At 46.7% G+C, this 15838-nt stretch overlaps 1 protein-coding gene across 1 annotated transcript in view; it reads left to right on the forward strand.

Annotated features, from left to right (window-relative positions):
* The window catches only part of LOC146186155 (beta-mannosidase-like), a 68645-nt gene that overhangs the window by 49945 nt on the left and 2862 nt on the right, over window positions 1-15838 (forward strand). Inside the window, exons 14-18 of the mRNA XM_084607992.1 lie at window positions 4267-4472; window positions 6011-6096; window positions 10167-10182; window positions 10766-10802; window positions 14233-14384. Of these exons, the coding sequence (XP_084464118.1) occupies window positions 4267-4472; window positions 6011-6096; window positions 10167-10182; window positions 10766-10802; window positions 14233-14384 (497 nt within the window). The remainder of the gene's footprint in view (window positions 1-4266; window positions 4473-6010; window positions 6097-10166; window positions 10183-10765; window positions 10803-14232; window positions 14385-15838) is intronic.

Consider the following 15838-nt stretch of genomic DNA (forward strand, 5'->3'; position numbering starts at 1 on the left):
AACGAACTATGGAACGGAGGCCACGAAGGACCATTAGTGCCAGGCGTGTTGGAAGGGCATCTGGATGAACGCGTTATTATGCGCACAAAAGAAAAAAAAAATTAGGGAAGAATAAAAAAAACGAAAAATACAAAATAAGAAAAACCTTCGCTATCGAGTCAACCCTTGGGTGGAGCACAAGCGCCTCAAAAGTATTGTGGTCGTTTTGAACCTGGTCTTGCTTTACGCTTTCACCAAGAAGAGAAAAGCGCATTAAAGCCACTATCTGCTGGTGCCAGAAAGAGAGCGAAGAAAATATGGCTGCAGTTTCTGGGAATGCGTTTGCTTCTGAAGGAAATAAAGTGGGGGGCCTTTATTTTTTCTCCAACTTTAATGACGTTAATAGCTGCTGAGTGCTGAGAATATTTCTCGATGCAAAGACCAAGATCAGCGATTGAGTTTGCGCTCGTGTGCAACAACGCTTTAATCTTGCGCAACGCCACAGGTTCAAGGTTATCCAGCTTAGAGCACCAACTTACGTACTGACAAGCTTGTACTGTGTGAGATCGCTTTGTTCACTTCAGTCGCTTAGGCGTTTTTGTTGGGTGGCCGCTCTCATTTGGCTGTAGTGGAATCGTTTGTGTAACTGCCCAGCGCTGCTTTTTCACTGCGACCGGTCCTTTGTTATTTGAAGTTACTACTTTGCCCCGCCGTGGTGGCGCAGTGGTTAGGGCGCTCGACCGCTGTCTCCGAGGAGGCGGGATCGAATCCCGGCTGCCACGGCCGCTTTTCGATGGAGGCGAAAAGCAAGGCGCCCGTGTGCTGTACGATGTCAGTGCACGGTAAATAAATCCAGGTAGTCGAAATTACTCCTTAACCCTCCACTACGGCGTCTCTCATTGCCTGAGTCGCTTTGGAACGTTAAACCCCATTAACTAAACTAAACTAGTTACTACTTTATCGCTGCCTTTTCGTGTGCTGTTCTGCCATGCCAGCTTCATTTTACAAAAATGGCGTGTGGATGATTGCGTCACATCAGCTGTTCGACCCTCGTCTATGCCTCCTTGTCCGTCTTCGCTGCTCACTCGGCACTCTTAAGCTGCCGCTTCAATTCATCGGCCTATATTTGGGCGAAAAAATATGATCGTCTCTTCAGCTGAAGCCACCGAACGCAGTAAACCAACGCTCTGTGATCGTATCAGTGACGAATCTTCCCACTAAAAGAAAGCATGAATTATAGTCTAAGAAAACCTCAGATGCATGCTTGCAGTCGAATCTTTTGTAGGGTCACGTTGACAGATCAGAACGACTCAAAACATAAAATAAAACAATGACGGCCGAGTTAGCACATATATTTTGATTCCAGGTGCAACATTTTCATCAGTATATCATAATATAACAGCATTACTTGAGAGAGCACTCAAGTAGATGTAAAATCCTGTTTTATTCTAACCTTACGACACCGTCTGCACGGCCTAGGAACAGAACGTCTGATTCTGGACTCAAGGGGTCTTGGTAGGTTCGATTCTCATCTCAAAAGTGCTGCCCGGACCGGTAGGTCCTGCCATCTCAGCCATGACATATGTGGTCTACTGACGTCATACAACCCGGCGACCAATCAGTACTGGCCATGTCACCTGCCAACTACCACCTGTCAGAGGCGTGTTCGCGAAGACGACCGGAGAAACGGGTGATAGTTGAAGTCTTACCGCTAACGCTCTAAAATGCAAAAGGTCTCCAGCAGCGATAGCCACCCCTCATTATCGGGGCCACTATCAGCAATCCTCTATATTATGGCTGCGGAATACGGCCATATTTGCACTGGTAACTTATCAACTGGACGCATTAAAGTGAAAGGACGCGTTAAATGGCTCTTTCACGAGGAAATCGGCCTTCGGCGTAGACGTTGTGAGCTAAAAATCATGGCGCTGGCAGGTGGCACCTGGCAGCTGACGTGACTGCGCGCTGATTCGACGTATGGTTGCCTGACGTTACGTTTGGCAGGAGCTGGCAAGTCGGGCATCTCCTGTCACATGGGGCGGGTATATCAGAATTAGCCTGCGAGGAACCTTGCAATCTGAGTCAGATTCGTTACCTCTAGGCGACGCAGACGCGTTTATATACGGCATGGTTAAAGCCGAACTTTATATTTGGGTTGTAGCCTATGCTTTCGCATCATACCCTTAAATGTGGAGCTTAGGTGTCCCCATAATTTTTACACAACTCTGTGTGTTGACGAGTGCTTTCTTGACCACAGAAGTCGGATACGAGTTCATCGCTAAAAAGTCATGAACGATCCATCACCAAAGTCAAACAAAAATACAATAATAATTGACATTTCGGTTTCCGTTCGGATAGCCTCTTTCACAACTGCTACGCATTAAAAGAAAAAGTGCATTGAGTAGATGGTGTTCTTCCAAAGTCGTTGTGCGACCCGTCGCTTCGAATAAATAGTGAGGCATAGGTAGTCGTATTTGATTAGCGCAACGCTGGGCTGATACTCAGTAACTATGCACGACTGTTCTCGTTTGAATATCAAATTGGCTAAAACTGCTTATGCGAGCTGATTTATATCGCCGCCCGTTCGGTTCGATTTAAACGCCGAGCCTGTCGAGGCTGCGTCTCTCCCACGTTTGTTTCATGTTGCATTCGTTTGATATGCAGCTTATATTTTCCCTGTTGTACAAAGCCGTCCTTGATTTCCGTATCTGATATTCGGTAGCACAGTACAGCTTTGAGCACATGTAGAGGTAAGTTCGTTCGATGTCTGTGCATAAGTACACATTTCTGCAGCCTTGCCGCGGCCTGCATAAACATCGCCCAAAGAAATCGCTCAGCCCGTGGGAGGCACGTAAAGCTTAGCTTGAAAAAAGCTAGCAAATATAAACGCTCCATGTGATAAATCTAGCGTAAACTAAGACTCAGTCTCCAGCTATAAACAAAGTGCTCTGAAGAAAATATGTGAAATGCCGCGGGCGCACGCATTAAGTTTGCTCGCACGAAGCGCTGTCGGCTCTGCGAATAGGGTGGGGCCGTAAACAAGGTGGCGGCGACAAAGCGTGGAGTAGCTAGTATTTTATTAGCTTTTCCCTCCGTGCAGCCTAATGTCCGCGTCCATGATACATGACACGTTCCTAGTGCAATGAGATTCGTGTGTACGCGTGCATGAGTGTTTCTACATGTGCACAATGCGTGCGTACGTGTGTGTGTGTGTTTGTGCGTGCGTGCGCATGTGCGCCTGCGTGTGTGTGTGTTCTGTTCTGTGTTCGTGCGCCTATCTTGGAAATAAAATGGCAGCCTTCTAAAAAACATTGTTGTTTCGGCGATACTACACAAAGCGTGCCACGAGTTGGTTTGATGCTCATGGGGATACACGTGCATCTAATCCTACAACACCTAACGGACCAAGGTGCAGATATTTATGCACGGGAATTTCTGTTTCTTGAACGTGCAGCTCGTCGCTTCTACCTCTCAGTCATCGTCTCTCGAGTGCTTCGCACTCAGGCTTTGATGACTCATGCTAAGGTTTACTGACTCAGCACGAATTTTATTTTTGCTTCGCCAAACAAGTGCAGCCTGAGAGTGGTAGCCATTGATTTGGGAACAGTCAAAAGCGACAATTTAAAATATCTATATGTGGCTGACGATACCCACGTGCGTGGGAGGTCTTCCTTGGAGTAAGAGAATTACAGCCTGGCAGAATGTTAAAGGCGAAGCTACAGGTTACAACAAGAGATGGAAGAGGTGTAAAAAACTGAAAAGGTAGAAAAAGAAAAACATGATTGTTCTCGTTTATATTCCCAAGCAGGAAGAAAAAAAAACAGTAATTAAGCAAGCGTACCCATCCTCCTAGCACCCTTGCGAACAAAAAAAGTCAACTATGCAGGCAAATTTATTATGCTGTGATGGAACCGTGTTGATGAAAAAACGCGAAGAGGGTGCCCTTTATCGACTTACTTGCCGAAAAAAGCGCTATATTTTGGACACTCTTGAGGTCAGACATAACTGCTTGTATCTTTCAGCCATGTACGTTTCCTTCAGGAAATGAGTTTCTTACAGTTAATTAGAAACGTCCTCTTTTCGATGGGAAGAGAAGCAATTTAAAGCTCACATCAGGTGATGTGTATACCTTTTTATGTGCGTATGAATCTGTGAATACGTTATGTTTTTTTCTTTCTAACTGGTTGCGCAACGCGGTAACAATTAAACAGCGCTGCCACGCTACTAACAACAAAACTGCCAGTTTAGAATGCATCGCGTTTGCTTCATGTTGAATCTCCATGCCAGGACTGCTCGGGCACTTTCACTCGATGATACGAACTTAAACCTGCTAGAGGTCATTTTGCAGATATACCAGGCGATGGGCGTGAAGACTCAAGCCGAGCACTACCGCCGGCAGCGGCTTGTAGTCCGCCATTCTCAGGGCCTGACCATGGGCGCCATCTATTGGCACCTCAATGACGTCTGGCAGGCGCCTTCGTGGTCCTCCATAGGTGAGTGCAACTGAGCGCCAAAAGAAGTGGCGCTTGTGTGCTGTCGAAGGATTTGCTCGGAAGACTTCAATCATTCAGACTCTAAAGGTTGAGGGTCACGTGAGAAAGGGTAAGCAGCGAACGCGATGTTTAGATGGCATCCTCAAGGCGCTGCAGATGAAGTTGTGTGATGTTAGGAAGATAGTGAGAGACCGGAAAGCGTGGCGTTATATGGTCCATAGGGTCACGAAGAGTCGGACACGACTGAACGACTGAACTGAACTGACAGTCCGAAATGATAAGTGTTGCTTTCAAGCTGAAAATAAAGGATGTACAGAAAAATATGGAAGAAGAAGCTTCACTAAATGCTTCCTTATTTCTCGAAGTAGCAATTACGCTAATGGGCTCCCATAAACTGAACTATACATGACCGAACCCATTGCACAGAACTATTTTTCAACCAAGAAACAATATTCACGAATTACCACACCTTTTGGAGGCTTTTAAATAATTCGCAGACATCTTGCAGTTTTAATATAACAAATGCATATTTAATATACAACCCATAAGGCAGAAGCGAAATAGTAGGTGAGTGCCAAGTCTTATTCCTCAAAAAAGTGAGACCGTTGGAAATGACCTCCGAAGCATATTCTCCTTCCTTCTACATTACATCGATCTGTGGCGGTGCAAAAATTAAAATTATCTATGGCAGGAAACATTTTAACAATGGTCCACTACAACTGTTCCAACTAGAACTAATTTTTAAGCTTCTAGTACATAGTGTAGTTTACGCAATTGCTTTCTTTCATAGATTCGTGAAACGTTCCGACAAATTCGTATTCACATTTACTCAGTTATATAGCTGGAACCTAAGCGTTAAACTTCCGTGTTATGCGCTTGTATCACACCATGTTCCGAACAGTGGAATTCAGCTCTGTCTTTGGGCAGTGTGAACATATTTCGTTATATTATATTTTGCGCTTTTATGTGTGCCAGGGTGGGACATGCGGGCTTTCCCACACCGAATGACAGTAATTAATGTAATAGTAGTAATGATGGATGCATTAGTAGGACAAGTAATGCATGTGTAATAAAGGTAGCACTTGGTTGCCTGCCACTCACACGCTCGAACCATTTTGGGTCCATCGCAGTTCTATAGTTTTCTCTGCTTCTGTTTTATCCTGTGTGTTATGATTTGGTGGAGGCACTGGGTTCGCTTCTAGACTTGCACACGCCTTCCGTAATAAATGCAGATCTCTCACCGCTCCACCAACTACCCAAACAGCCGCCTCCGCTGAGAGTCATCGAAATTCGTTGCCATCCTCAATTCCTCCCCCGCCTCCCCTTTTTCAGGGAATCTCACGTTTCCATGTATTACCAAGTAAGCACCCCCCTTTTCCTCCCTGCTGGACCTAAAGAAAATGCTTCTGAAAATTTTGCTTTTGTGTGTACGCACGTATCCAATTCACTTGCACTTCACTTCTCTCATCTGCCATTGTACTACACGACAGTAACGAGGACAGTTGCGGTTCTGCATGCGCATTCGTACACCGTGTAAGTTAAGAAAGTGTTCGTCCAGCGTCACAGGCTCAGTGGCAAGAACGTGTATCCAACGTCTCGTAAGCTTGAGCTGGGCCGCAAGAAAGTCCGTGAATGGTATCAGAGGTACAAAGACACGCGCGCTCGACGGTGTAAGGATGGCGAGCTGCACGATATGCTTGCCGACATTGGCGCAGTGGTCCCGAAGACCAAAACGAGCTGAGGAACGAATGCCTTCACCTCGTTTTTGGGTCGGATTCCGAGGAATGCTTTCATAGTTTTGACAGTGTCTAGAAAGACAAATGTCGCAACGAAGCATCCTTCTGAGATTAGGCTGCGTTGTATACTTTTAGAAGCCGCCACTTTCCTCAGTCGCCATCTTGAATACTTGTGTGAAATCGAGGAGTTACGTTAAAGAAGGCGAAGTAATTATGAAAACCAGAGCAAATCTGTGGTTGTTATAATTTCACACTGCAGTAATAATAATAATTACGCACTGTACTGAAGGGCTCCACATTAGTTTCGGCTGCCTGAAATGCTTTGACGTGTGGCAGTATCCCATAGCTCGTGTGCTCTAATAGTTCCCGCTCCGCCAAAACTGTCTTGAGGTCGCTACTGAATCATCGGCGAACTCTTTTTCCGCAACGGGACGCGCAACTACTCAGCCGCTACAGCAAAGAGGAAAGTGTAAAATCGTTGCTTCAGGTGAGCGTACATGAATACTCCAAGGGATTGCAAAATGCAAGATCAAAAACAACATTTACAGCACTGAGTAATAAGCCGCTGCCTAAAATGTAATAGAGCTACGCCACGCCCCGCCTCCCTCCGTGAGGTTTGTGATGGGAAGGATTAATCAGTATCGACGGCTGCATGATGGTAACTGCAACATGGAAGTAAGGTTACAGCCACTGGAAGTCGTAGAGATATTATGAACTTTTCCTAGTGGAAATTAGTCGAGACAATTTTAGCCGGCTGTCTGGATGTTTATTATGATATCCTGGCAAAGGCTTCCTTTGTCAACGTAATGCTTATGAGGCTCCGCAACTTGTGTTAGCTTTACTTCTACGAACAATCTAGGCTGTGTTTAGATGCGATGAAGATATTACTTTTGAAGTTTTTGGTACTGTTGTCTTCTTTTCAGACAGTAGTAAATCGTAAATGATGGGGCTCGCTTACTGTATTCACAAAATGTGCTATTCATAAATCATCACCAGGGCAATCATGAGGCATGACAGTGGGGAAGGGACTGATGCTACTCAATAAAAATCACGTCAATTTTTGAATAGGGGATAACATTACAAGCGAACGAGAATCGCGCTTCAAGAGAGCAGGAATCGTTTACATAATGAATTGATGCGGTTCAGCATAAGAAGTCAAGAATCTGCGCCTGAAATATAAGTTAAGTGAGCCTCTCTTTTGAGATACTTCCTGGGCTGTGCGCCCAGGATGAAAGATAAACAAACCATGACAGCGATCATGAGATCTGTGTTATTACAATACCTGAAAAAAAAAAAAAGAAGAGAAACAATCGTAAACAGTGGACAGCATGTCCCGGACATAATAGAGAGATTTAGCTTGCGGGAGACGTATTGACGTAGAAGTATACCGGTTTGCCGAACCCCTACTGCGCATGCGCATTGACAGCGGTGAGTGCAATCGCTGCCACTGCGCATGCGCAGGAGGGGAACGGTAAACCAGTATACATCTACGTCAGTGCGTCTCCGGCAAGCTAAGTCTGTCTAATGGAGTGATCAGTTGCTGAGCCGGAGTATTTGAGCTCAGTGCTGGTCCCAGTGACCGCGTTCGGACGGAGGCGAAATGCAAGACACCGGTGTACTGTACTATGTCAGTGCACGTCGAAGGGTTACAGGTCACCGAACTTAATCCTTAGTTTTCCATTAGGGCATCCATCAACATCCATGTGTCACTTTGGAGCGTTAATGAAAGAGCACTGAGCAATGGTAGAGGGGGGAGGGGGGCGGAGCTTCAGTTTGCAGGTCGAGCCAACGTTTCGACAAGTGGACTGGTCTTCGTCTGGGGAGAGTGATCATAGGGGTTTAAATACGGTTTTACTTCCGAAGAAGAAAAAATGGGGAAGGGGAGGGCAAGTGAGAAGAAAGGAGGTCAAGGAGTGGGGTAGGGGAGGATGGGTGAGAAGAAAGTAGGTGGAAAAAAATTGTTTCTTCAGTATGTATTTCTAAGCCTGGAAGTGGCGATCCAATGGCCTGAAAAAGAAATAAAAGCGGTAAAAATGGTACTTTTTTCTTTAGAACTGGTGCTCACTGCAGCTGAGGCTGCAACATGAACCACCTTTGCAGGCTGCGAGGTTCGAAACTTGGTTTGGCCCATCTGGGAGGCGCAGCGGGGTTTACGGAGCTTCTCCCAAGCGCACACCCCTAGAAATGGCGAGCGTCAGGCCGGCGCATGCTTGTACCCATTTTTACCGGTGGGTAAACATTTACTGTTCTTTTTTAATTCAGGCCTTAGGATCACCGATTCCAGGCTGAGAAATACATATTGAAGAAACAAATACTGTAAGCACTGTGAGTGACCTTCATCTTCATCTCAGCGTAATCATCATCGGTCATCGGGTCGTGCGAAGAAGACGAAGTGTTGCTAAGCTGTGGCTAGTCGGTGGCTGCTGCTTCGGCCTACCTGAAGTAAAAAGGTGAATTTGCTGGTGCGTTCTTCTGCCTCACAAGTGGTGGAAGTGACTCCTGATCCCAGCGTCCTCAACGCGGCACCCCCTGGAGCTCCGTTCCGGTCGTGTTCTTGGCGGCACATCAACCGCCATGGCACAGTCACATCCCCCTGCTCTCACCGTTCCGGCTCCGCTTCCGAAATCGCCAACTTCTTCCTCCACACCATACTTCTTCGCCACGGCGCCCCTCGCCTCCTCCTTAGCGATCGTGGCAAGTCGTTCCTCTCCACCGTCCTCGCCGCAGTGCTTCATGCTTCAGGCACGGTGCATAAAACTACATCTCCTTACCACCCTCAGACCAATGGCCTCACAGAACGCTTTCATCGCACCCTTTCTGATATGCTATCCACCTACATTCACCCTCAGCACAACAACTGGGACTCTTTACTCCCCTTTGTAACCTTCGCCTACAACACTGCCGTTCAACGAACCACCACCTACTCTCCGTTTTTTCTTGTTTATGCCCGCCATCCTACCTTCTCCCTCGAAGCATCTTTCTTCACAGCTTCTACTCCTTCTGCCGCGCCTTCCCACGAACAGTTCGTGTCTCGTATCGCCCACTGCCGTGATCGTGCCCGCCTTCAAACTGAAGCCACTCAAGCTTCCAGGAAAAGCACGTATGATGCGACTCATCGCTCAGTGTCTTTCCGCCCTGGAGACGAAGTGCTACTCTGGACACCTACTCGCATCCCCGGCCTGTGTGAAAAGTTTCTGAGCCGTTTTATTGGCCCGTACACGGTTCTGGAACAAACTTCCCCTGTAAACTATCTCATCACACCTGCATCGCCTGTTCGCGATCGTCGGTGTCGCGGCACCGAGATTGTGCACGTGTCGCGCTTGAAACCCTTTAACCGCCGACCTTAAGATTTAATTTGCGACCAGGATGGTCGCTTTCGTTCGGGAGGGGGAATGTTGTAAGCACTGTGAGTGACCTTCATCTTCATCTCAGCGTAATCATCATCGGTCATCGGGTCGTGCGAAGAAGACGAAGTGTTGCTAAGCTGTGGCTAGTCGGTGGCTGCTGCTTCGGCCTACCTGAAGTAAAAAGGTGAATTTGCTGGTGCGTTCTTCTGCCTCACAATACTTGTTTTCATTTTTTTGACCTCCGTTCTTCTTATCCACTCTCCCCCTCCCAGTTTTTCTTCTTCGGAAGCAAAAGAGTATTTAAACGCCTGCCAGTGATGATCGGTCTGCCGAGACGAAGACAAGTCTACTTGTCGAAACGTTGGTTCGACCTGCGAACTGAGGCTCCCCCCTCTGCCCTTGTTCAGTGCTCTTTCATACCGTATAGCCATCTTCTCGTTCTGTTTGGGACGTTAAGTCACATATACCACACTATAGTGCTTCGGAGAAGATTGGGAAGAGCCCTTTGCTCTACCTACCCTAAATTTATCGAGTGTGGTATTGCTGTAGTTGATGATGATGACGCTTATAACATGGAGGCGTCTCGCGTATGTATACACGACACGCCTTAGAGCATTTCACTTCAGCGCGCACCTGTCGTTCGCTACTTGTAACCTGACTGCAACGAGCGCAAAATCAATATCGTGAGTGGCGGCAGCCACGGCGTCTAGCATCGATCAACGACGCCTCCAAAACACGCGTGGCGTGAACGAGGCCCTGGTCGCTTCCGTGCCTTAACTACCACCCAGCGAAGGACACATACGAATTGCGTATAATAATCTCCCCGCACATAAGCAGGAAATGCAATTTTCGTTCGGTGGTGCATATTGATCCGTGACTAAAGTCACGAAAGCTTTGCCTTCCATCATCGCAGCGCCCTTGGCGTGCTAGTGCAGTGGCATGATTGTCTTTTGTCCCAAGTTTTCAATGTCAGGCAAGCAACGCTTTGGCCCGAACACGTCGATTGACGACTGCTGGCTTGTGGGACTGAGGAGTCTCTATATTAGAAGGTCGACGGTGTACGGGCTATTCTTGAAAGGCGAAATCTAACTAGCTGTTAGCTCGTAGCTAATTGTCGAAATGTCAAGCAATCATTTTTTTTTTTTTGCTCAGGCACGTCGATTGACGACAGTGGGCTTGAACGTTCTTCCAAAGTTTGAAAGACGATGAGTGAAGGCACCCGCATTGTTCTTAATAATAAAAGTCAAGTGACGTAATGCTAGAGTTTTTGTTCGTTTTCGTTTAGTTATAGTTCGGAGCTAATAGCCGAAAGGTGAATTACTGACTGAAAACCTTTATTGAGAGATAAGGAAGGGGTGTGTGTGCGTGTATACGTCCCTAGTCCGGTACTCCAGCGGCTGCCGTTGCTATCCGTATGCGTGTCACGGGGGCCTCGAGTCCGGAGCAGGACAGGGCAGTCTCCCACGCCTCAATAGCTGGCATTGCGTTTGGGTAGTCAGGTGGATTGTTTCGGAAGCTGCATGCCATGTGGTGCAGGGCTGTATTCTCCCCGCGAAGTTTTTATTTGGCGTCACAGAACCCGGGGTGTAATATGTTTAAACGGGCTGGAGAATTGTAACCTGTCAGTAGGCGTCGCCATCTGACTTCCTCCGCTTTGGAGAGCCCCTTGGTTGGGGGTGGATATTTTCTGCGAGAGTCTGCAGAGTTGTAGCCTCACCGTGTACGTCGTCAGGGGACCGGAGTAGGGTGGGGTAAGAAGGGGCCGAGTCATGGGGGAGGAGAGTTATAGGTAGCGTCATGGGCGCACTCTTTCTCTTCTATGCCTTGATTTCCTGGGGTCCAAACGAGGTATTTCTTTGTGTAGGAGTGGCCATGATGTTTTTTAATATTCTGACTACCGGAGTACCAATTCGTCCTCTTATGCAGTTGCGGCATGCAGCTATAGAATCTGTTATTATACAAGGGCCGGGGGCATGCGTGGCGGCTAAAGCAAAAGCCTCCTCCTCCGCCGTTTTGATATTGTCTTCGCAGACGGTTAGGGGGCATCAGCCATTTGTAGGTCCCCCCCCCCCCCCCCCCCTGTGTTCCCCCCCTCTGACTTGCTGCATCTACGCAATATGCCTCAGTGTATTTCCCGCATTTTACTGGATGTATTTAGCCCGCGCCTTCCGGCGCAATTGGTGGAACAACGAATGCATATTACGAGGTGGGGGATTGTCTATGAATGAGTCTTATCACTCAGGCGGTATAGCTTGCCTCTGTACGAGACCTTTTGGGCTAGAAAGAATAAGGTCCACAGGCACCATCTGTACCGTGCGGGTTGCGGCTAGTCAAGTAATTTGAGGGGCGCGTTTGGAAGTAAGGAGTCTTCGGCTGTTATGCACCTCAACTGACAAGTGCGCTCTCTAAAAGCGCTCTGGTGCGGCCCTGAGAAACGTAGCTAAATCTGCGAAAGGTGGTAGGCGGCCGCCGTACTGCGCCAAACATTAATAAGGCAAGCACGCGGAGAACTCGCATCGGACCACTTGCTGCACGCCGGAGATTTTGGCGCGCAGTCAGCGACCGAATCCCTCAGCAAAGCAAAACTATCCTTGCAGCTTGCTTAAAACCCTTAACTACGAGGCTCTCGAAGATTGAACGTGATTCTGGCTTAGGTTAGTCGGTGTTCTCTGGAGCACATAATATTAGAGCGAAAACGTTAGCGCTTTCGGAGGCCGTACATGATTGTGTAGAAAAAACTACCCGCTATCTGAGAAGCAGCGGCTTAGAGTAACAGACTTGCGCGCAATGTGCAGCTGCAGTGCGCCGACTTAAATGGAAACGAAAACCTGAAAGGCAAGGAAGAGGTCGCGCGGTTTTAACGGAGCAACAAGAAAATAAGCGAGTTATATGCTTAGCATTCTGATGATGCAACGTCGGCTCGCTTGTCTAGAGTGCTCGAACGGTGCGAAATGCTGCGCGTTTTAACGCGAGTACGTTAAGGAACTCGTTGCACCGGAAATCAGGCGTAGTAGCCGGTTGCTTCCGTCAGAAAAAAAAAAAATGTTGCCAGACGAGGTGCTACACATTGGCCATAAAAGGCTCGTTGGTAGGAGCATTTGAAGAGGCGTAGTAAATGCGCCGTGGTGTGCTTCCCTTAGTAACATATCTATGAGTACTACAGTGCTTTAGTATGTCGTGTAGTGTAATTCGAGTATCTATAGCGTATATAGAGAGGCGCTATCGCGTTTCATCCTTAGGGCGAAGCTTAAGCAACCTCCAAGTTCTTGACATTCACCGCTTCTCGCTGGCCTCGGTTAGCACTTTTAAAACGTGCGAAGATAGTAACCATATATGTGAACGTGCATGAGCGGCAAGGAGCCGTTTTGAACCCCATGCCGCTTGGAAATTACGTTAATGCACTCCCAAGTGGGCTGTTCGAGCGTGCTAGACAAGTCTTAGGGTCATGCTAATGTGAAAAGCATTACATGCTTTGTAAAAAGGGCGCAGCGTCTGTCGCCATGGTTGGCGTTGGGCTACGCAGTGAAACCCTTGCGGCATTCCTGGTACACTTACATCCTTCTGCAATAAAACAGACTTTATTGCATAACATCAAGTGGCCAGAAAATAGTGCGAGCCTGGCTTGAACACAACCCAACCGCTTGGCGACAACTTTAGTTATGCATTCGTGCACTGCCAACTGACATAGACCATACATTTCTACATTCTCGCCACCATCATAGAAAAATGTTTTTCGAACACTTGAATATAGCTTATGGAAATGTTCTTACGTTTATTTAGTTCACAAGTGGCTTTCCCTTAATCCCCATATTTATATTCAATAAACGTCTTTACCACCACCACCTAAAACGCCGGTGAAATGTTATGCGTTCAACAGAACGCTGGTTGTGTTCGATGCAACGCCCAGTTGCCCGCAGCCAAAGCTTTTGTTCCACACCCGGTTCAGCAGCGTTGAACCCATGTAAATTTTTTGCTACGTACAGATGTCGACGCCAGTGTCATCGGTTTCGAACACATGAATCAAGAACATTTTACGTCATTTGGAACTCTGCTGCGCCGTAGACTTTTTTTTCAGCAAGCAGAAGCACTTCGGGGAGCTGTCATCTAACAAAACACAGAAAACGACCTTTGGAGTCTAAAGTTCATCATTCGATACACATATAAGTGGTAAATGACATTTGATTGTCGGTTTACTAAGGAGAAGCAACTTCATATGGCGTAATTTGATTTTGCGCAGTTTGGAAAACGTTTTGCGCTGATGCTCACGTTTTGTATACTAATGCCTGCCTTTTCATTGAAAATTTCCTAGATAACGCTTCGTGACTTGTCGGCTGTAAAAGAAACGTTGTGTGAGTTCATAACTGCGGTAACCGTTTTACGGAGCACGGCCTTCTTTATTATTGAATCCTCGCTTTACGGCATGGCAGATGAGAAATTGGTCGTATTGAAAAAAGACGAAATATGGCATAACGTGCTTGGACAGTTATTCAAAGTGCGAACCAAGAAAAGACGAACATTTAGGTGGACCAGCCACATACAGTAAGACAAAGGCTTGCTCGCGCAATGCGCTGTCGGGATAACCGGTTCACGCGCTTCCTTCTGTGGTGCGTGTCACCACGCGGTAACGCGATTCCCCCTATGACTATACCTTCTTCATTCCTCTTCTGTCAAAATCAGATGCGCTAGGTCACGTACTACATGCCTTCGCCCCACTCTCCGTTTCGGTGGCTCGATCTACAACGGTTGGCACCAAAGTTGCTCTGGAAACCAGCGGGGCACCACGGGATTTTTGTGCCCCTCGCTGAGGACACTTCCTGTCCGCGTCAATCGTGAGCCAAGTAAAGCTTGAGCTTTAAAATATTCTGACATTCAATGATAACTGCCGTCGGTTCGGTAAATAACACGAAATATACGGGGTGACAATTCTAGGACTTAAAGATTTTGATTTTAAAAACTGCAATAGATATATCATTGTGGTCTGTAGAGGCGTTTTTTTTTTTTAGCAAGGCGGACGTGGTGTACAAGGTTGAGATTAATATTTAAGAGGAACAATAAACTATAAAACAACTATTCAACGGTTTATTTATTTGTGTGGGGCTGAATAATACATTGTCAAAGGCAGTCAGATAAAAGGAGAGCCCCGATTGCAAATTTTCCTAAACGGCAGCGTGGTTATCGAACTTCAAAAATTACTTGTGGTTTAACTCTGGTTAGCCCTAGTTGAATTGCGGTAGCAACGACGGAAGCTTCTTTTGCCTGCTACATTATTCCCCTATGACGCCCTATCGGTGTAGGGTGCTACATTATTGGGGATACTTAAGCTAACCCTTTAGGAGTATGACGCGAGAGCGTAAGCTACCAGCCCACATATAAATGATAAGGGTTCAATGCTGCTGAACTGAATGAGGAGTGAAAGCATTAGCTGCCGGTGACCGAGCGTTCTCGTGGCTGTTCAAGGTCAAACGTGGACCTTCCCGGGACGACTCGACGGGACGAAACCTAGCGCAGTATTGCTATCGAAATAAAAATGCGCATCTGAAAGTCCGCTGAGCTGGATTTCTTGCATCGTATTTTAAAAAAAAAATGGCGGCACTTGCAATTGCCATGCGTCATATAGGGAAGCCGCTTGTGCATAAGGCAAAAATCTTTATAGGCTCATGAGTGTGACAGAATTTTGTGTGTCCGCGGAGGTGTCACACCGTAATTGTCGGGAAATGAAATGACTGATAAATAAAGAATGGTTGTATGAGGTAGAGGTTGGAAAAAAAATGTCTGTGTGCAAAATGTTTTAATGTGGAATAAGTATTTAATTAATTACATCCAAAACGTCACTCGGGCGTCAAAATAGCTAAGGCCGTCGTATAGATGCAGACGTCAAAACAGCCACGGACGTCGAAATTGTGCAAAATGAGTCGTGTGCAAAAAATGTGGTAAAGAGAAAAAGGAGCAAAAAAAGGAAAAAGAGAAAAAAGAAGGAAATGAGTGAAAAAGCAGCCAATGAGTTAAAAGAGCCACAGGAAAGGCTTTCGCCTTACTGCACTTGGGAGATCTAAGTGTTTGATGATGTAAAACGAGTCGAAGTGATTACGGCGACGCTATCACGCGCAGCGACACCAATTTATAAACGTGCAATTCGAGAAGCCCCGTTAACAAGCTTTCAAACGCATATTTTCAGTATTAGACGTTTTGAACTACGTTACTAATTAACAGAATTTCAAAACTGGCCTCATTTTCGATGCCGATGGCGTTAAATTTTCCATTATAATATTGCCTCAGAATAAAA

Source organism: Amblyomma maculatum, chromosome 6 (genome assembly GCF_055883805.1).
Source record: "Amblyomma maculatum isolate TAMU_Amacu chromosome 6, ASM5588380v1, whole genome shotgun sequence".
Taxonomy (NCBI): domain Eukaryota; kingdom Metazoa; phylum Arthropoda; class Arachnida; order Ixodida; family Ixodidae; genus Amblyomma; species Amblyomma maculatum.